Below are 22,358 nucleotides of genomic sequence, written 5' to 3'. Positions count from 1 at the left end.
ATGCACCTTCTTCAGGTTACCCAGTTTGAAGTTATTTGGAGAAAGCAGCAGTTTGGTTTCATGACTACAGGGGAGGGTGGGTGGGAAGCTGCTATGTGGGAAGTAATTAGTGTCTTAGTGGTAATGGGAGGACAAGGAAACAAAACCACTAGCTGCGTATTAATTCTGTTTGGCAGGTTGTTCAGCTTGAGGAGTTGCTGGCAGTGCGTCACTCTGTCTTTGTAGTTGGAAATGCAGGCACAGGAAAAAGCAAGGTAAAATGCATACCCATTCTACTTTTAACAATTATTTCATGGTGGATTTTGCAGTTGAAAATATTTATCTGCTGTGAAAGCTGGCATTACTCCATATGCTTTGCCTTAGCCAATACCATCAGCTCTGATTTAAAGTGGAACCTCTACTAATCACAACAAGAGATCACTACTTTTCCCTTTGGGACTTGAGTTTTCCACAGATTAATCTGATAACCATTTCAGTGGGAAACTAAACATTCCATTTACCTTTGGCTGGCTACTTGCATAAGAAGACCAGCCTTTGAGTCCTCTGGGAATAAAATGCTGATGTGAACCTCCAGGGAAAATATATTAGTTATTTAGAGTGTCTTCCTTTTAATATGGAAGGAAAAGCTCAGATGAAGCAGTCTACTTTGCTCTAATTCTGGTGCCTTCAGTGATTCTCTCTCTCTCTCTGTCAAGAGCGATGCTCCCTAATGTTTGACAATGGCTGATCATTTCTGTAAAGATATTCCATAGTGTTTAGCTAACTGTACTGCTGTATGAGAGCAGTCTGGTATGCCCATGTACTTCTTTTGTCCCATTGTCATTTCCCATTGCCAGGTCTTGAAGGCTTTTGAAGCATTGCAAAAACATGAACTGAGATTGTAGTGGGAGTATGTGACAAGGAAAATTGGAGACTTGGATTTGAGAACGAGGTTGAGAATTCTGGGGAAACATTTGATCAGAGGGTCCCTGAAACACTGAAAACTTGTAATACTTTTCCAAAGATGACCAATGGAACTGGGCTCCAAAATGCAAATGTAAAAGGCTGTGCTCATATGTGTTCTGTATCTTCTTTAATGAAGAAAACGACAGCTTTTTCAAGAAGCCAAGATTGATGTGATACCTGGAGCTTAACAAGACAGTCTTTTTTTTTTTCTCCCTCTGCCCTGGCTGTTCATTAGATTCTGAAAACCCTGAACAGGACTTACATGAACATGAAACAGAAGCCTCTTTGGAATGACTTGAACCCCAAAGCTGTGACTACTGATGAGCTGTTTGGTTTCATACATCATGCTACCCGAGAATGGAAAGATGGCAAGTGAAGGACAATTTATAGTTATAAATACAATTTAAAACAATTTATGTTTTACTTTAACTCTATTAATCGCTTCAACATCTGAAACCATTTCCTGGATATTGACTGTCAGGATACTCATGACTATGAGAAATCACATGGTGCAGGTTCTTTAGAGCTGCATCATTGGAGACTGTAGGTAAGGGCATCTCATGCTTGAATATTTATGTATTTATTATTTATTTATTAATTAAAGCATTTTTATGCCGCCCCATTCGCCGAAGCCTCGGGGCGGCTTACAACAATAAATTAAATAATTATAATCATAAATTAAAAATGTAAACATTAGAATAAAATACAAACATACAATATAAAATAAAACATTCCATGTGTAAACAAAGGAAAACAAAAGACGCCAGTGAATATAAAAGTAGGCTTGTTAAAAGACTTCGACTTATCCTCCTCTTTGACATACCAGTTTTCTATGGGCAGCCAGTTTTTACATAGAAAAGTATTCAAAGGTGAGTCTGTTCCCATTTGCTATCGGAGGTAATACAGCCTCAAGAAGGCAGCCTAGTGCTCATTTCTTAAGTATCAGTTTGCTTGCATCATAACCTGAGCTTCTGCTCATCACACATCTATAGCCACCTAGTTCCCAGAGCATTCTTAAAGTGCATGCACATGGCACATCACTACTGCTTCCAGTTTCAGAGTTTAGAAGTGAGTAGGGTCCAAACAGGTTAAAGAGCCAGGACCACAAGGCCATTGGATCCTGCTCTTCAAGATTCAAGGGATGCTTCCTGTAGGATGTTTGGAAGCATGTATTCATAGAAAAGGTTTATTACACTTGCAGTGCTCTTTGGTACTCAGATGGAAAGGCTGATATTTCTTCCTTGGTTCAGAACTCCTTTACATGTGTTTTGCAGGACTTTTTTCATCTCTCTTGAGAGAGCAAGCTAATAATACCCATAATGGGCCAAAATGGATTGTCTTGGATGGGGACATAGATCCTATGTGGATTGAGTCACTTAATACTGTTATGGATGATAACAAGGTGAACAATAAACAATATATATGTGCATTTCCACTAGACAGTTTTGATTTGTGATACTTCCCTATTTTGCTTCTGATTGCCATGTTTTTATTTCTGATCAGTAGAATATGTGTCTTCTATGTGTTGTCTTGCACTCTGTTTGGTCTTCACAATCACGATGTACAGCTTTCATCTGTTCTGATATCTCTTGTTCAAAGTTTCCCAATAAGTGAACAAATCACAGTGCATCCCAGGCTGGTGCTTTCTCATCTTCCCTTTGGGCATGTGCTGAGCTCTAGAGGAGGAGATGCGAAAAGTTTACTTCTTGTTAAACAGTAATAATTCTTATTTATCTTCCGTCTTGGAACTGTGGTTTATTTACTGTGCCTTCCTGTTTGGGTTTGTTGACTGACCAGAGCTTAAATAAGCCACAGTACCTTGAAGCTAGATGTATCTGGGAGCTGTACTTTGTTTAAAATGCTACCAGTATTCTCTGACATGTGGCAGAAGAGCAGAAGAAAACAGGGTGGAGTATGCAAGGACTTGCTGAATTTTGTTGAACTAGTGGGAAACAATGGCTACCCAGTACTTCTGAATTGGTCCTTAATAATAAACCAGGTGCCCTTGGTGCTTTCCAGCTGTGTTGGGTATTAACTCGCATTAGCCCAGGCAACATGGCCAATGACGAGGAATTCTGGGAGATGTACACTAAAACAAAGCACCATGTTGGGAAAGATTGGTGTTGGTCAGTACACAGTACATTTTTCATAAAAATAAATTATAGTTTTGACTTTGTGCAACTGCATGTCTTCTAAATTAAGGTATTGTAAGCTATGAATATGAACAGTGCTTTTACATTTATTTTATTATCCTGAATTGATTGGAATAATAGTAAGAGTATATGATATCCCACTGTAACTAGGAAACTTCAGTCTATATAAATTGTGGTTCCAGAATTTAGAATATCTTTTCAAGTGCTTAATATATATTTGATGTATGTCATATTCTTAAATATGAACAGATCATTTAAAGTTAACAATTCTTTGATTAATTATGAAATTGAACAAAACAGTATTTTGTGGTGTCTTAAAGCAGGAGTCCCCAACTCATTGCCCAAGAAGGGGGCCCCAGGGTGGTGCCTGTGAGGTTTTTTTATACTTCTTTTTTAGTTTTTTAAAATCGTTGTACATGGTTTGTATGAAGTGCATTTTTTCTAGCAATTTTACATGTGATTTAAGTAGATCAGCTATCTAAATAAGCATCTGTTTGGAGTTGCCAGCTATAGGGCTGTAAGTGTTGTAAGATCCTCAATTCCTTACGTTAGAGGAGATGAATGTTTAGATTTCCAGTTCTTTAATATCAGTCATCTAGCTATCAAAGGGCTGTCATTTAATAATGTTCATTATATAATGTTCATTATATAATGTTTAACATTTAATAATGTTCATGAAGTAGGTAAATAATTTAAAAGAGCATGTATGTCAGTCAATGTTAAAGACTGTCCCAGTACAAAATTTATCTATGTAATAGCCTCTCTCTCTCTCTCAAAAAAGGTTACTGTTAGATATTGCCAAAATAATAGGTTTAAATGAAGCATTAAATTAACTGCACTACCAGCAATTAGTTGAATTAAATAGTTCCTTATTAAAAAGAGGTTTCAGTATTCTGTAGACGCATAAGAGAAGTTGTTGCTGAATTAAAAGTACAGCTCAAGTTTCCAAATGTGTCCATGTTTGGTGACCCCTGCCTGAAAAACTAGCAAAGCTATTCTGGCATGCCTTTTCATGGACACTGTCAAGCTTATCAAACAAAGCTGTCATGATGACCTGGGTTGCGTCCAAAAATTGTGACAAGATAAACTTTGTTAGTCAAAGCTGCCGCAAGGCTCAGATATCAGATTTTATTCAATAAATTTTATTGATAGAATAACATGCCTATATGGTACTAATACCCAGGTGCTGACGCTTGCTAGTAATGAACGGGTTCCTCTGACTCCATCAATGAGACTGCTGTTCGAGATACATCATCTGAAAACAGCCACTCCTGCTACAGTGTCTAGAGCAGGTATTCTGTATGTAAATCCACAGGACCTTGGTTGGAATCCGTAAGTTCTTTCTCTTTGTTAAATGATAATAAAAGATTGAAGGGAATAATGATGTTTTGCCATCAACTCTGTGGGTAGTAGCCTCTTGTGGTATTTATTATTAATGGACAAAATAACTGTAGCTTTTCATTACTCAGTATTGACTCTTGTTGTAAACATAGACCTATTATTAATGTCTGCTCTTTGCTGAGTCCAGTATTTCCACAGTATGACTGCTTTCAGATGTCACAATAATTCATAATTTATTCAAATGGAAACAAGGCTAGCCTCCCTAAGCTCACATACTCCCCTTCTCTGTTCTGACCTGGTTATGAGAATATCAGAACCTTTCATTTCCATTTTTGATTAACTTCTGGTTCATCTGTCATTCAGTAAAGTATGGTGAATCTACTTAATACTAACCATAGTGTATCAGGTTTAGATGATACAACAAGCTGTGTTTAATGAAAAATTGGTGCAAAAGTTTCTAAACTCCTTGTGGCCATGCCAGAAGGGGAAAGTGAAAGCACACAAAGCTAGGCTTGTTCCTGCCATGATAAAATACAATTCATCATCATATCTAGATACAACCTGAATGTTCATATTTGGACTCCTACTTGTAATTCTTCTTATTAATTTTCTATGGAATTGAATTGATTCCTGTTGCAAACATGATTTAATATAGGAGGGGACCTCAGGTGGTGCCCATCTATCACATTCAGGGACCTTCAGGGGTGCCTGTGAAGGAGTCATCAACAAAACTCCTTCACCCCTTTTTCAGTATATCTATATCCATAGCAACAAATACATGTGAAATGCACACAGTTTCCTACCAATTATACACAGGCATCAGGAAAAGCAGACCAGATATCGAAATAAGGTTCCCTGATAGTCCAAAGTGTTTGAGAGTCCAAAGTAATCACTGTACATTCAAATATTGAAAACAGTCTAGATTCTAAATCTGTTGCACTATAGAAGGTGAGTGTCCATCTGTCCAGTGTTGTAATATCTGTTAAAAGGGCATAGAGAATCCATTTTTGCTGACCACTTGTCAATTTACATGAAGCAGGTAGTTGATTCAAAAGAGTGTCTTCATCAATGAATATTGGAGACTATTTCAGTACAAAAACTTTGTACATTATAAATTCTTTTATGGATTCTATCCTTGAGATTTCCTGCCATTGCATGTTATAGTGAAGCAAATGAAGCCTATATGGTGAAGCACTCCTTCGCTCTTATATGCCTGCTTTTGGTTGTTGTTTTTTTTTAATGTACTAGCACAAACTTCTTTTTCACTTAGTAGCCTGCCTGATCATTAAAGCTGACTTATACATTGACATGGGTCAGGGCCTTCTCTGTAGTAACAATGGAGTCATGACACCTCGTCTATCCAAGAGAAATTCATTTTATTCTTCATTAGCTTTTAAACCGCAGGCCAAGGCAGTCCTTGTTCAAAAAGGGCTTTTAGATCACAACATCCTAATAAGCAAATTAGCAAGTGGACTAGACAGGAAAAAACTATTAGGTGGATCCAAAATTGGCTTAATTGTTAATTTATGAATTGTATCTATTGGGTTTTTATGTACATGCCGAGATATTTCTGGGTTTTTTAAGTCTGATTGTATAGCTGTTTGTTTATTGATGTTGTAAGCCGCCCCGAGGCTTTTTGCGAATGGGGCGGCATAAAAATTGTTTAAATAAATAAATATCAATGGCACCTTCTCAAACGAGAGGAAGATAAATAGTGGGCTGCCCCATGGTTCAGTCCTAGGCCCAGTGTCTTTATTAGCTATTTAGATGAAGAAGTACAAGGAACAATAATCAGATTTGGAGACCATACCAACTGGGTGGAATATCAAACATCCTGGAAGAAAGAATGAAGATCCAGGGTGATCTTGATACACTTGAACACTGGGCTGAAAGTAACAAAATGAGATTCAGTAGGGACAAATGCCAAGTCCTCCAGCTAAGAAAAAGAAACCAAATGCATCTATGCAAGACAGGGAATATGTGGCTCAATGTTACTGAAAAAAGAAAAAGACATTCTAGCATTCATGCAAATGTGTACAACAGGCTAAAAATGACCCATCAATGCAATGCAGAGCCAGTGTGGCGTCGTGATGAAGAGCCTGGGACTGGGATGCAGGTGATCCGGGTTCGAGTCCCCGCTCGGCCATGGAGCCAACTGGGTGACCTTGGGCCAGTCACAGACTCTCAGCCCAACCTACCTCACAGGGTTGTTGTGGGGACAAGATGGAGGAGGAGAATGATGTCAGCTGCCTTGAGCCCTTTGAGGAAAAAGGCAGGATATAAATCGATAAATAAATAAATAAATAAATAAATAAATAAATAAATAAATAAATGCAGCTGCAAAAAGGTCAAATGCTATTTTGGAATGTATTAACAGAAGTTTTACTTCCAAATTGCAAGGACTGGCAGTTGTCCATTCTCTTCACTAGTCAGACCTCATCTGGAATACTGTGCCAATTTTTGAGCAGCAAGGTTTTAAAAAGATGCAAGAAAATTACGAAGGGTACAGAGGAGGCAACAAAGATGATTCAAGGCTTAGGGACGTTGCCTTATGAGGAAAGACTGAGTGACCTAGGTATGTTCAGCTTTGAAAGGAGAAGACTGAGAGAGAACATGATACAGTGATAAGTACCTCAAAGGCTGTCATAAAAAGGAAGGTCAAGATCTCACTGATACAGAGTGTAGGATACATAATAATCAACTCAAGTTGAGACAACCCAGATTCAAGCTAGATATAAGGAAAAGTTTCTTCACTGTCGGCAATACAACAGTGGAACCAGTTGCTTAGAGAAGTAATAGATTCTCCCACACTAGAGACATTAAAAAAAGAAACTGGGCAGCTATCTGAGTGGGATGGTGTAAATTGGTGACCTGCAACAGCAGCGGGTTGGACTTCTTGGCCCCTTCCAACTTTACTCTTCTATGTTTCTGTGATTGTCCTGACTGGTGATTACGTTTTTGCTCCTGTTGCTTCAATCACTATTGCTTCCAGTATATTTCTAGGGTGTTTTATATTGCTTTTAACATGTTTTGTGAACTGCTTTGGAGACTTACTTGAAAGGGAGTTTCACAGATATTTTAAAAGCTCAAATATATGCAGTCTGTTTCTGAGAGTTTGTTCTAGACACTTTCCAGTGTTAGTGCAAATCAGCAATTGGCCAGCAATCACTGCAATGCTGAGGTAATCCCACAGGACACATTCAGGACAGAAACCCTGACTCGGTTTCGCCCGGCTCCAGCACCTCACAGCTCTCAGCTGAAGCCTTGCAGGTTGCTATTGGCCTGGACATTCTACTGCTTTAGTCAACATCTGGGCATGTTGTCTTTTTTCAGACAGGCACTTTTCCTTAAGCCTTTCCAGCACTGAAGGAAGAGCAGCTGTAGGCTTTCCATTTTCAAACAGGTCTTTGCTTTATTTCAGATATGTTGCAAGCTGGATAGAAACAAGGAGTCACCAATCTGAAAAAGCCAATCTAACAATTCTCTTTGATAAATATGTTCCTGCATGCTTAGAGCAGCTCAGAACAAACTTTAAGACTACTGTTCCCATCCCTGAGAACAGCATGGTGCAGGTATTACGTCAATCATGTTGCTTTTGTTACATTATATTTAATACAAATAAAGCATGAATAATAAAAGGGAATATTCCTCGAGTTTCCACTAGTGAAACTTGACCGCATAGAGAACTATTTTTTATATATTTTGGTAATATAATGTATGTGTTTCTTTTAGCATATTTAAGTTGTCTCCCATCTACATTCAGGACAAAGACAGAAACAAGTATATTCTTCTGGAGTCTGATAATCAGATGGAAACATTTGTTTGTTCATTCATTCATTTGTAATATTTATAACCTGCCTTTCCACTAAAAACAGTGCTCAAGACAGCTAAACTACAGATTCGCTAAGAATCATACACTTAAAACAAATAAATGAAAAATAATTTCTGACTGCATATTTGAAAGCCTTAGAGAAAAGGGGTTTGAAGATCTGAGATACTGGAAAGATGGAAAGTTCATAAGAATATATTTCATCCTTCACTGGATTGATAAATGCTACTAATGAATATATAACAAGACAGAAAGAATGTATTGCATTCATTATGCACCACCAAAGAAAAAATCAGCTAAGCAGCATAGATTTCTTGTTCAATTTTACCTAGAACTTCTTGTTTTACCCAAATCAAAGAATCCCCTTTTTTCCTGTTCTGAACATTTCATTAAATGCTTTGCTCAGAAAGCAGGAGAAATACAACTTCAGTTTTCAGCAAAGATGACATGCCAGCCTTCTGTTCTTTGCTGAAATGCTTCTGCCCTATTGCTAGGGTCAGGTCAATTATGGCTTTCACCTTCCCAGTAATAGGGTGTGCCTCAATTGTACTATTTTCTGTCATAAATGTCCTTCATGACCTTCACAAGTTATTTCAGGTGATTTCTTGTAGTTGCCAAACTACCCAGGGAGTGTGTGTTTGTATAGCACCACCACCACCCCTACACACAGGAAGAGGAACAGAGCACTCTTGCCAGAGGATAACATGTTTGATAACTTGCAAAAGGCTTTTGAAATTGAACTGCGTGCTGCATGAAATTGGGCCAAAGGCCACAAGCCCTGAGCATCATACTCAGCTAGATGGATCAGTGACTTTATATTAGGCCGCATTATCTGCTCTTATTTCAGTAATCAGCAAAAATGCCAAAATATATTCCACATTTTCTTCTTGATGCTGTTCTTCTTTTATAGACACTTTGTTCTCTCCTTGACTGCTTACTTATCCCAGAAAATGTGACCTTGGATGCTCCTAGAGAATTGTATGAAATATATTTTGCTTTTGCCTGTGTGTGGGCATTTGGTGGAGCCCTCTTCCAAGACCAGGTAGGCGGGAAGATGTTTACTTGAGCCCAGCAAATCATGCATGTATTCAGATCAACAGTTTGTTCTGGTGCATTCTCAGAGACCAATGCAGTGAAGCACTGGTGGAGGTCACCTCAGAGACCCTATAAATAGGCTGTGTGGAAAATATAATGACAACACATTGTGCTCCAGCCAAGAAGCGTTGACTAGTGGAAACAGGACCAGAGATGGTGTTGATGAACACAAGGTTCAGAGTTTAGGCATGGATGATAAACCTACAAAGATTATAGAAAGGAAGATCCCTTACATAACTTGGCCAGGTGACAAAGACTATTTATTTATCTCATTTCACTTCTATGCCACCCCATAAACTGAAGGTTCTCTGGGAGACTTAGAATGTTAGACAGGTGAGGAAAGCATGCAGGGATCAAGCTGTATGTGGTATGAAGTTGTTTCAGGAAAAAGGAATAGATTGATCAGGCACAAGAAATGTAGGAATTAGACACCGTGACCTTTTTGCTAATAGAAAATACTCTGCTGGCAGAACAGATTACCCGCCCCCAATCCCTTCTGCTTCCCACACACTGTTCCCAAATCTGCTCCAGAAGTTTAGGAGACCCTCCAGAGCAGATGTGGTGGACAAGTGGGGAAGCCACAGGGGAGGGGAGGGGAGGGGAAGGGAAGGGAAGGGAAGGGAAGGGAAGGGAATCCCTGTTGTATAACTGAAAGCAATTTTGCATAATATTAGATTTAGCCCAGAGGGGTGTGGAGGAAATGGCAGTTATGAGTGGCTGTTGAATCATACATTGTTGTATACCTTGTACTATGGTTTAATCATGGATTGTTAATGCCACCTCCCAAAAAAAAAAAAAAACAAATCCGAGAAGACAGGCCATCATTTGTTGTTGGGTTGTGAACTCTGAGTTGTTTGAGGTTAACACATGTTTAACAACAACACATGATTCATTGACAGCCCATTTTCTGAATTGACTTTGCTTACAAACTAGATCTGTATGATACCTCTTAAGTCAGTACACAGTCCCTTTTTTTCCACTTAAGGTGAAGAAAAGAAGTATAAAATATACAAGCATCAGAAAACAAGTAATGCTAGTGTCCTAGCCAATTTTCTCAAATGGTTAGTAAAATGTATGGAATGTTTAACATACTATTCTTAATTGCTTGGGCAAATGTTCATGGCCAGTAAAATATTGTGAGAAAGGTAATATTTAAGAAAGGTAATATTTATTAACTTTATTTACTTACAAGTTTTGGTAGCTGAATTGGTCCTTTAAAGGCAATTCTCCAACTAAATTCATTTTCGTCAGTGAAAATATTTACCTGTATTAAAGTAAAGATGGTCTTAATTTTAGATCATTTGGATGATTAACAAACTAAGGTCTCATTTAATATTTTCTAGCTTTCCAATTATCAAGCAGAATTCAGCCATTGGTGGTTGAAAGAGATGAAATCAGTGAAGTTTCCATCCCATGGTACAATTTTTGATTATTATCTTGACCCCAAAACTAGGAAATTCCTTCCCTGGAGTGATAAAATTATTAGTTTTGACATGGATCCAAGTACACCCCTACAGGTATACATTTATAAATGCATCTAAAGTGGAAACATGTAGTTCTTATTTTATCTTCATATATTTCCATTGTTCTTTTCCTCTTTGAAAGTCTACATTTCACAAACAATATTATTTTATGGCATTGTATGCTATGTTGTTTTATTTAATAACCAGCAATGGAGACTAATTGATAAAATGTACTTGATACTCTATGCATAGCCTAGTTTTATTCCTTTAGATGGGATCTAGCAGAGCAAGTTTATACATTAACATTTGAGAAGTGGGAAGCTAAAGCCATACTGTATGTTGCTAATCAAAGTTTTGGCCAGCTTGAAACATCCTAAGTTATAAGTTCTGAACTGAGACATCCTCTGCCCAACATCTCCGTTGCATTTCCAAGCGGTCCATGGCAGAGAGAGTTTGCTGATGGCTTGGAGCACATAAGAGGCATGAAGTATTTATCCAACTTATTGCAATGCTTTCCATTGCTACCAAGCACTTTTCATTTCATACTTCCTCGCCAGAGCACACTAACTCAAGGGCAGGAGGAATTACTTTCTGCTTTTGCCAGTGTGCAGATTTGGCTTCGTGACAAAAACAATGCCTTGTTATCAAGCTAGAGTGATGCTCTCCCAGTCTGGTATCTACTAGGAAGTATTTAGGAAATTGTGTTTACAAACTACATGGAATGTAAATGCCACTGCTGGGATTACACAAGCTAGTGGCAACTGTAAAAGGTATTTGTGAATATTCAGCAAAGCTCCGAGGTTGAGCCAAAACCTGGGGCTTTCTTGAATATTTCCATTTTGAACTCAGCATCATATGATGAAGTCATTGGTTGTTAAATGTGATATAAGACACCAGACTGATGGACTGTCCATTCTCTGTTTGTTTATTTGAATTAACTGTTGGGTTGTTTAGCATATCAACACAGATCATTTTAACATCAATGCTTTGGTTTCTTTTGGTTTCTTAGGCAGTTCTTGTTCATACATCTGAGACCATGTGTCTCAGATACTTTACAGAGTTGCTCCTGGAGAAAAGCAAGCCTGTGATGCTTGTTGGAAATGCTGGAGTGGGTAAAACAGTATTTGTTGGGGAATGCCTTGCTAGCCTCTCCAAAGATTTTCTGGTATCCAAAGTTCCCTTCAACTATTATACCACATCAGCAGCACTACAAAGTAGGTTCCTCCATTGTTGTCAATGCATGATTCAATCTGCTTAAAATGAACTCATTACAAATAATAACAATAAAGAAGAAAATATTACCACTTGCTCTAATACAGAGATAGACTTCTCTAAGTAATTTAATTAAATCCATTTCTTTTGCTATCATAGCACAAAATAAAGAATTGCATTATTAATAATGGATGCATAATAAATTATGCAAGGGTCATATGCGTATGGACTACAGTTATGCCATATCCACACAGAACACGTCAAATATAATTCACAGTGAAATGAGCAAGTCTTTTGCCAAAAGCAAGTTCTTTGCCTAGTCCCAATAATTTTAATGGTCTTACCCAGAAAACCATCCTAGTATACTGTTTCTCTGATGGGCTGCTCGTATATGATGAATCTTGTAACCAAGGAGTTAAGTCAATCCAGAATTCAAGTAATATCTCTGAAAAGGAGCTGAAAGTCCTTGAATTGAGTCTAGTTTTCCACACAAATATTCCATTGACATATACAGATCATATATATAGACTTTTCAATTCTCACTCTGCTTCTGAATTGTGGTGGTATATTCTGAGCAGGCATTGGAACTTTCTACATACTTTGGCCCCGATCCAGTTGCTGAACTTGGTGTTATAGAGAGTAGGTATTACTACTGGTACCACTGGAAGATTCATAGCATGATAGATGGAGTAGGATATACTAGCTATCATTGAACTCTGTAATCAGTGCGAGCTATTGTTGTCATTAGCTGTTCTGGTTTCAAAGGACTGTGGGAGCCGCCCCTGAAATAACGCTAATCCCTCTCCATGTTAGGGGGCTGAATTTGACTTCTCTTTTCTTTGCACAATTAACCTGTGTTAATTAATGAAAGTTTAATTAACATGTATACATTTACATGATAATTTTGTTACTCCAGAATCCTTATTAAATCATGGTTTAACTTCAGAGATTAAGAATGTTTTTAACACAGATTTTGTGTATCTTCCACCCTCATACATTGCATGTAGAAGTTTAGAATGTTGCTCAAATGCCTTATTATTGCTAATATCACACCCATGGGGCAAAGCTAAAAAACATTCCAGCAGCCAGCAATGCCAACTAGTTAATATCATTTTTTGAGAACTATAATTCAAGCTATAAGATTTTTAAACCTGCCGGTAAGGTCAGTAAACTCATTTGTTTTGCCTGCTGTTTTAATAAGATTATTACAGCGCAATAAGTATGCTGTGTGTTAAAACATCATGTACCCAATTTTAGTATTAGGACAATGATAACTCTGAACAGAGCTTATGAAATGTTCCTCAGTAATAAAGCCTTTCCCTGTCTGAATTCGGGGTTTGTTTTCTGTAATATATTTTGTGTATGGGCCAGTGGGGTGGGAAATGGGTGGAGAGTAGGAGGAAAAATATTCCACTTCAGTAACCTTAAGGGAAACACTTGATGAAGTGTATGTTGTAATTTTTAAGTGATTGGTAAATAAATAAATCTGAAGTTATTTTACTAATGAATCTAAAAATAAATATTACAATGTGAAAAGGTCTTAAACTCTAGATCATCCTGGAGTACAATTCATCAAATGCTGCTACTGCAAAAATATTTTTTATTTCACTGGGACTTGTCCAGGGATCTACAAAATTAGTGTACAACCCAAAGGGTAGCATTGTAGTGGAACTTCATGTGCTACTGCTTGGAAGCTGCTAGATCGTACTTTAAAGTGATCCTGCAGTCTACTTTCAGTCTTCCAATTCCGATTTTACTCTCGAGTCCAGTGCTGGACTCAAAATCCTGTAGGGATCTTTTGATACCACCGATAGTCTCATTAGGATGATGGAAACAAGAGTTGCAGATTTGGAAGAAAAGTCATCACTGCAGCGATCCATTTCTCACTCCCTGTACATGCATTTCATATGTCTTGTAGGTCTATTGTAAAGCAAATTAGTCTCAACTATTTATTCAAGAGCCAGCTACCCCAAAATACCATGCACTACAGTAGGAGTGGCTCACAACAATACACTGTTGTTGGGAAAATCCATGTTTGCCCTGCTCTTGTCAGGATTACAGCTAAACTGAGAAGGACCAGAGGTGCCTGAGGGGTGTAGGAGAGTCCATCGTCCTTCTTGCTAATCAAAAACTCCCAGTGCTTCAGCTGTGTGCACCCTGGCTCCGCTAAATCACTGTTTAAGCTGTAGAGTGATACTGTTTAAGGCAAGTGGAACAGATTTGATTTAATTCTGCCTTTATTTGTACAAAATGATCATGCAGCCAATGTAACTGATGGCCGCCCCTCAGGCTGCCCTACAAAGTGAGAAGAAACCATTCCATATCCTTTACCTTATAAAAGAAGAAAAAAAATAGTATTGCTGTAACAAAGACAGCTTCTGTTTTGAGGCCAGGCCAGGTCTGTTTTCCAGAATTGTATAACTTTTGTATGGTTGTGCCAGAATCGGATTGTTTGTATACTATCTAGCTAGTAGCCTTTGCATTATCTCGCTATGATAATCAATAATCATGTATGATAACCCATTTAAGGAATTCTTGAAAAACCCTTGGAGAAAAAAGCTGGCCATAGCTATGGTCCAGTAGGAAATAAGAAGTTGATTTATTTTATCGATGATATGAATATGCCAGAAGTGGACGTTTATGGAACAGTGCAGCCTCACACATTGATTCGGCAGCATATAGATTATGGACATTGGTAAGGGATTCTTTCCATTTGGGGTGAAGTCAAAACTGTATTCCTTATGATAAAATTGTATGTGTATTCTACCTGTGTTATTAATTGGATTGATGAAAATGTTAGTGCAAAGTGTAAATAATGAGTTTCATTTCAAGTTTTCTCTCTATCTAGAGAATGGTTCATTTTCCCTATGGAAGGATCTGAGTTTTAGGGATTAAGTATCATTTGTGGCCTTGCTTACATTTTAATTGAAGCTAAATGATAAATCTATCGTTTAAGACCAACTACATGTGTAAATGAGTTCTGAGACATGACTGCCTGTATGGCTTTAGCACATGTATTAAGTTCTACTTTAATTCTGATTTTTAAAAAAATATTTCTATTGCTTTAGGTATGATAGACAAACCTTAACTATAAAGGATGTTCATAATTGTCAGTATGTTGCCTGTATGAATCCAACTGTAGGCAGCTTCACCATCAATCCTCGACTTCAGGTAAGATTAGAAATATTGTATTATATTAACACAAATATTTCTAGTTTTAGTACAGATAGACTGTTTAAAGAGAAGCTGCTTATTGCAGATGTCTTGGCAGATTATTAATACTGCATGCATAAAATTCCCAGTGATACTTATTTGGGTTTCAACCCCTGCAAAAAGAAAGACAGCATTTCATAGTACAAAGTGGGGTTGGGACAAACACTATCAAAATCCGTCCCTCCAAGCATTCATGGGCTTCCTCATGTGCTTGGTCTGGTCTTCCAAGCCAAGCCAAGAGCAGGTCCACAACACTTGTGGACCCTCAGCTGCACAACTGGCAATGTTCTTCTGCATCAGTGGCAAGAGACCAAATGGCTGCAGCTGGTGTGGGAGAGGCTGCAGAGGGTTCTTTTCCCCATGAGCCTTTCATGATCAACCTTCTTGGGCAGCTGCAGTTGGCATGGGAGAGGGGAGCTCACCGGGAATGGAGCCCTAGCAAATGCTGGGCATACTCAGCAGGAATTTAGACTCTGGGCTGCTGCAAAGTAGACAGGAATCCAGGAAGCTAAGCCCGAATAGTCCAATGGATTCCCACTCCTGAACAGATTCCTTACACGTCTCTAGTACAAAGCAATATCTGTTTATGACCAAGGAATCGCATATAAACCTACCTTAGGCCAGCTCTTGTTTGATGAGCACATCCTAAACAATTCTGTTTGTTGTCCAGTTTCCCATCAAGTAATCCTGACAAAAAGGCTGGACCCCACGTTGAAACAATCCTTCATTACATGTTGAAATAGTGTCCAAGTGTTACAATAAGAATACAGCTGGGATGCCATAAAATTGGACAGAAAACTTGTAGTACCAGACTTTTAAGTTGGGATCAGATGACAATGGAGTTGGGCAGGTATATAGAGTTGGGGTGCAAAAGAGCAACACAGGAAACCTGTTCCTTGAGAATAGCTGCTACACTGACTGAAAAATAAATAGAATGAGAACACTTATGCCAGATGAGTAGTTATGCCTTAAGTTAATTATTCACTATTCACTTTTCGGTGATTCAGAAATCTGTTTACAGTATATCATTGACATGTATTACAAAATGCAAAATCATATTATTTCTCTTGTGTTTTAGAGACATTTTGCAGTATTTTCTATGAACTTTCCATCCACCGATGCTCTGTACACCATCTATAGCAAGATTCTTGATTCCCATGTACAACGACATGGCTTTAATCTATCAGTGTTACAACATGCGCCTGCCGTGATCCAAGCAGCAATATGGTTGCACCAGACAATGGTTCAGAACTTTCTCCCCACAGCTATTAAATTCCATTATATTTTCAATCTTCGAGACCTCTCCAACATCTTCCAGGTCTGTGATGTGTGTCGTTGCAAATTGCATGTTTTTTAACAACTTAATTAAACAGGAAAAACAATAGACGTGTGCATATGTGATGTATATGCACATCAGAGCCTTTCTGCAGGCAGATTCCATGTATTTTAATCAAATATGTGTTTGATTCTCAGAGTTACAGGTTGCTGTTAATCCATTCTGGAGTGTATATAAAATGCTGAAGTCATGTTTTGCATTAAAACTGGCCTTGCTTCTAAGGATCAAACAACACACCATAGTAATGTACCTGTTGTTAAAAAAAAAGAATAAATTAGGTCCACCTTGTTTATATATAGGTAAAGATAGGTGCAATTTATTGTAAGCATAGCAGTGGTCAGGTGAAAAGAGCAAAGCCTCCATCTCCTGTGATTTTTTCTTGAGCTGCTCTCTCTTCCCCATCTATGTCGGGCACCAGTTTTTAAAGCAAGCCTAATGGGGAGGACTGATTGGAGTAGAAAAACCACAGTAGAAGGAAGGTCCTTTGCACATGTATGGCTCTTTTGCTCATAAACTGAGGGCCTGCTTCCCATTTTATTTGTGGTTTGGGCATAGAATAAGCAAACATGTGCCACCACTGCACATAGATTGAGAATTAGAAGGTAAGGTGCTAAAGCTGAAGCTCAAATCCTTTGGCCACCTAATGAGAAGGAAGGACTCATTGGAAAAGACCCTGGTGCTGGGAACAATTGGAGGCAAAAGAAGGGGACAGCAGAGGTTGAGGTGGCTGGATGGGGTCACTGGAGAGGTGGGCTTGGGGTTGGGTGTACTCCAGGAAATGGTGGAGGACAGGAGAGCCTGGAGGAATGTTGTCCAAGAGGCACAACGTTGTGACTGAACAACAACAATTCTTTAAGACTGAAAGGCTAACCAGGAGCTGACATGCTACAAAATAAATAATGTATAGGTAGTGTTTTTAATTTCGATGTATGAAGTTTGTATTTCTTAGAAACTGGAAATCAGGATAATATTGCTGATTATACTGGAATAAAAATGAACATTATATAAATATATAAGCTTTCAAGGTACATAGCATGCTTGACTGGACTGAAAAATAAGTGAAGGGTATCATTGATCTGAAAAGCCTGTGTTATGCCACAATATCAGTAATAAAATAAAGTACTCTGAACTCAGATTCACTGCACCTATTTGTCAGTGTCCGGTCTCAGCCCTGGTGAAACTGAATAGTAGTGAAGAGAGTATTTACAGGTATTAGCAAAATAACTAGAAGCTAATCCAGATCTCAACAGAGCTAGGAGGGGAATGGTCATAAGTCAGAGGGAATGATTTGCATGTCATTTTGATCGCTGGCATGCCCTCATTTTTGACACACAGCTGCTGATATTATCTTACGTCGTCATGTCAGTTGCTGCAATTGCCTTTTACAACTTTTTTTAAAAGGATCCTTCTGTTTCATTTGTAGGGAATTCTGTTTGCAAAACCAGAGTGTCTACAGCATCCGAATGACCTTGTATCTCTGTGGCTTCATGAATCTTCACGTGTTTATGGAGATCAATTAGTAGAAGCAAAAGATTATAATTTGTTTAACAGAAAGTTGATAGACACTGCACGTAAATATTTTGAGGTAATGTTATAGACAAATGCTGCTTATCTACCACTACACTGATGATCTGGAAGTTCCTTGATGGATTAACCGCAATATCCAAGAAGTCATTAAAAAAAACCCCAAAGTAATCCAGATAAAGAGTTGGTAATAAGAACTCAAAATTCTGTTTTGTTTTGTTTTTCCTTACAATGAAGCATAGAAATAAAAAGAGATGTAAAGTTAACGAGAGCCATTTGTTCAACAGAATAACATGATAGCGAAGAGCCTGGTTGCAAGAGATTCATTCAAGAGAATGCAACAAAATAGAGAACTTTTGTTCCTGTTGAAGGTTTATTCTTTAAAAAAATGAACTATAGGACCATTAATTTTGCTAATTATGAAGAATGATACTAACTTGCCTGGATTCACAGCCACTTCCTCCAGCCCTAGTGTGTTAGACTAAGTGGTGTTGTACTGCAGCTCCTTTAACCCTTCAGTTAGCAGGACCATTGACTATGCAAGCTAAGAATGGTGGAAATTGCAATTGTCACATCTGAAAGGCATTTGTTTGGGGATAGTTCTTGTGAGCTAATTTTATGTTGTTGTTGCCATTCAAACAGTGACTTAAACACATGCATTTCTGGTACCTGGCATAAAGTTGGTATCCCCTCATTGTTGTTCTATATGCAGTCAACATTTTGTACAAAGAAATGTTAAAGATTATGGCTAATAAGAAAGAAGTTGCTTAACTGCTTTACGTGTGTATTTGAAACTCTGGCTAGGTTGCTAATGCACAGTAATGGTGGCAGGAACTCTAGGAGAAACTGTATAAGAAATATGAATACAGAGAGAGGGTTTAGAGGACACTTTAACCTGCATTACAGCATAACTCAAGCAGCATGGATTAAATACCTGAGGCATTTAATGTCTGACAGTGAGGCACATCGTTGGATGGTTGGTGCTTGTTCTGATTTTTCCTGTGGGCGTTCCAGCTGCCTCTGCTACATGCCCCAAAAAGGGCCCGTCACTGTGAGAGGCCTCAGTGGGGCAGCGATTGCTATCGCCACCCTGTGTGTTGGCTGCAGTGTTTACTGCTTCAGCACTCACGACCACCATGCAGTGTGGAGCTTCGCTCTCTGTGGAGGTGGGAAAGCCTGTGACAACCAACACCCAAGTGCCACTGTCAGCGGCGCTTGCCTAGAAGTCGCTTGGCACTAAGAGCGGCGAGAGGGTTTTGCCACCCTTGCCAAAGAGGCTGCTTGAAGTAGCGCTTGACCTGTGATGGGTCATGTCATCTGGGTTTAGACAACCAGACAAACCATCCTGTGGCAAACAAAGTCTACTATAAGCCATAGCTTGTCAGTGCCTAACAAGCCAGAAATAGGCAACCCTGAAAACCCATCTTGGGTTCACATAACGTGACAACCCACTGTGGCTTATAACCCATAGTAGGTTTGTCATGTAGTGTGAACAGTCAGAAAGAGCTTAGAATGGGAAATTGGATGGTGCTAGCAAGTTAGAAAAGACTTTGAAAAAGAAGTAATGCGGTTTTCTCTATAACCACATGGGAAAAACATTATCCTGTGTTAACCCCTCTGGTCCGGTTATCCCTGCAAGTTTATCCTCACCCCACCGCTACCTGGCATGTTTCATGTATTTACCAATAAGCCTGGGAGGGGAGCCTTCAGGGGAAAGTCATGGTTGATGGTGTTAAACACTGTGTCTACCACATTCAGAAATTTTCCCTGCAAGTGCCCTTTCCCCCTGCATTCCCATTATCACTGCAAAACAGGGCTGGGAGAAAGTATTTTCCAGGATAATTTCTCACTCTTCCTTAAGACATTGCCCACTTTGCTTTGTTATTTATAAGAAAAGTTTTCTTAAGAATACAGTCGCATGTTTCCAATATAGCCTATGGTGCACATGACACTCATTCTGTGATCTCAGAAATTCATTTAGTAGTCACTAATCATGGCAAAGGAAAAGGCATTTTATGCAGGTAGAATGAATTGCAATTCATTTCCAGGTATTTTTTTAAGTCTCCCCTTTTGATTTTACGTTGCCAACTCTCCAGGATGTAGAAGATCACATTCTTCTCCAACAACCACTTATTTACTGTCATTTTGCAAATGGTGTGGAAAACCTTAACTACATGCCTGTCAAGGATTGGGAAGTACTGAAAAAGATACTTGGGGAGGCTCTAGAAAACTACAATGAACTGAATGCATCCATGAACTTAGTTTTATTTGAGGATGCCATGCAACATGTGTAAGTAATTATCTAACCCTGAACATTGTTATTCACAATTTGCCCTTTCCAGTTGAGAATCTTCCATTTTGTAAACAGATTGAGGATCAAGCCACAAAATATTACCGCTGGACAACTTCCATGCAGGTTTTTTAGTGTAATGCGTTAGTATAATGCAAGATTCATAATGCACTTCACATCATTTAGCATTTTTAATTTGTCACAGTGCAATCCTATGGTTTGTAGACAGAGTCTTGGGATTACTAGACAGATTGCCTTGGGATTTTTTCAAATTCCCAGCTACAGGCCTGGAAAACCAGTCCTGCCTGGTAGCTGAGGATCTGAACTTGACTCTTCTTACGTGCACACATATACATAGTGAGAGCAAGAGCCAGCCAGGCAGCATGGAAAAGACTGTAGCCTCACGAGAATCTGGCTGCTTCTCTTGAGACTACAGTAATGACCTCAGAGAAGGGCTTTGGTGGGCAGGGAGAGAGGAAGACAAAATATGAGGTATCCAGGTGTTGTCACCTACCTGTCTGAAGTACCACACTTTTATCCAAGTGCTTTGCAGGGTAGGAGGAGCGCAGAGACAACTATTGGTTCGATGCTTCTACTGCTCTCCATAAAAAAGCCATAATTTTCCAAATTTGGAGAGTTAAGGACCTCATGATTGGATTGCACTCTTAATTAATTAGAAGAATAAGCCTTCCCATTTGTCAGAAATTTTGCAAAATGCTCTGGACAGTAACTACACATTGGGCAGTGCGGTTGTACTTCTGCACCAGATTATATAGCATTAGAAATGTAAGAACTGGTAGACTCTGAAAATTAAACTGATGAAGTTTCTTCATCCCAAATATTCTAATACTTCGGTCATAACTATTTTTCCACTGGATTACATAGCTTTTGAATGTGCTTGCCTTAGTTTGGTAGGCATTCTCTGCTGGGTCTGAGTCATTTTGTGCACGGGCACTCCTTTTGCAGAACAGTCTGGGCATGATTTTACATTATTATAAATACTGTGTGCAGCCTTAATTTCTGTCATAACCAATTTTGATCTTATAATGTGACCACCAATCTAAGTCACAACTATTCTGTTTTACACAAATCAGCTGGAACATGGATACATGAGCTCTTCCTTTTTTGTCATCAGATGTCGTATCAGTCGGATCTTGGAATCTTCTCGTGGTTATGCGCTTTTGATTGGAGTAGGCGGCAGTGGAAAACAAAGCTTATCAAGGCTGGCTGCCTACATTAGCTCTCTTCAAGTGTTTCAGATCTCTCTGAGGAAAGACTACACAATTCAAGACCTCAGGGTAAACACAACAGTTGTACAATAATTGCCCAGGCTATTTGGAACCCAGGGAGATGAAATATTGTTGCATTCTTTATGGCTCCCTTTTATCCATTTTGTGTACATCAAGAAGTAGCATAAATGCCTCAAGCAGGGAAATGTGAAATTTGGCTGGAGGGGAAATGAAATCAACCTCCCATGAAGGATCCTGTTGCCTCAGGAGACCTTACTAGGACATTGCCCTTCCTCAGTTCTTTTTCAGCTGAAAGTGAGGGGCTTTTTCACATCACTTTCAATTCCTTGTAGCGTCTACAAGAAATCGATTGTAAGGGGGCAAAACTCGCCACCTGCTAAGGCCCCTTTTGCCTCAAGGATTTTTGGTGGCAGAGTACACATCAGCTCTCCATCTGTTGAGGAGCTGATGCAGCTTTGGCCTATGGGCAGTATAGAAAAGTAATGAATGATAATAGTTTGGCAGGCATCTCAGCCTAGCCTTGCAAGTTCAGTGGCACCCGTGGGTGCTGTAATGGAGAACCTGACCTATGTGCAGTGCATGTTCCTCTTGTGAATTAATTTTGACATTTAGTCTGTAAATATATTTTTAAATGAATAGTGGTAGAAGAGTTTCCTAGTATTGATCAGCAACTTGGTTCACATTCACCAGTCATCTTAAAAAATTTA

General features: G+C 38.8%; 1 protein-coding gene across 1 annotated transcript in view; it reads left to right on the top strand.

Moving 5' to 3' along the window:
- DNAH11 (dynein axonemal heavy chain 11) overlaps positions 1-22,358 on the top strand; it is a 167,931-nt gene that overhangs the window by 63,180 nt on the left and 82,393 nt on the right. Inside the window, exons 39-52 of the mRNA XM_044428955.1 lie at positions 177-254; positions 1,181-1,313; positions 2,220-2,347; positions 4,282-4,430; positions 7,861-8,011; positions 9,179-9,310; positions 10,707-10,880; positions 11,836-12,040; positions 14,568-14,733; positions 15,107-15,209; positions 16,330-16,569; positions 18,011-18,172; positions 20,208-20,401; positions 21,537-21,699. Coding sequence (XP_044284890.1) covers positions 177-254; positions 1,181-1,313; positions 2,220-2,347; positions 4,282-4,430; positions 7,861-8,011; positions 9,179-9,310; positions 10,707-10,880; positions 11,836-12,040; positions 14,568-14,733; positions 15,107-15,209; positions 16,330-16,569; positions 18,011-18,172; positions 20,208-20,401; positions 21,537-21,699 — 2,178 coding nt within the window. The remainder of the gene's footprint in view (positions 1-176; positions 255-1,180; positions 1,314-2,219; positions 2,348-4,281; positions 4,431-7,860; positions 8,012-9,178; positions 9,311-10,706; positions 10,881-11,835; positions 12,041-14,567; positions 14,734-15,106; positions 15,210-16,329; positions 16,570-18,010; positions 18,173-20,207; positions 20,402-21,536; positions 21,700-22,358) is intronic.

This window comes from Varanus komodoensis, unplaced genomic scaffold (genome assembly GCF_004798865.1).
Source record: "Varanus komodoensis strain SLA01 unplaced genomic scaffold, ASM479886v1 scaffold2, whole genome shotgun sequence".
In the NCBI taxonomy this organism is placed as follows: Eukaryota; Metazoa; Chordata; class Lepidosauria; order Squamata; family Varanidae; genus Varanus; species Varanus komodoensis.
The sequence above is the reverse complement of the archived record's forward strand: the minus strand, read 5'-3'. Positions and strand labels throughout refer to the sequence as shown.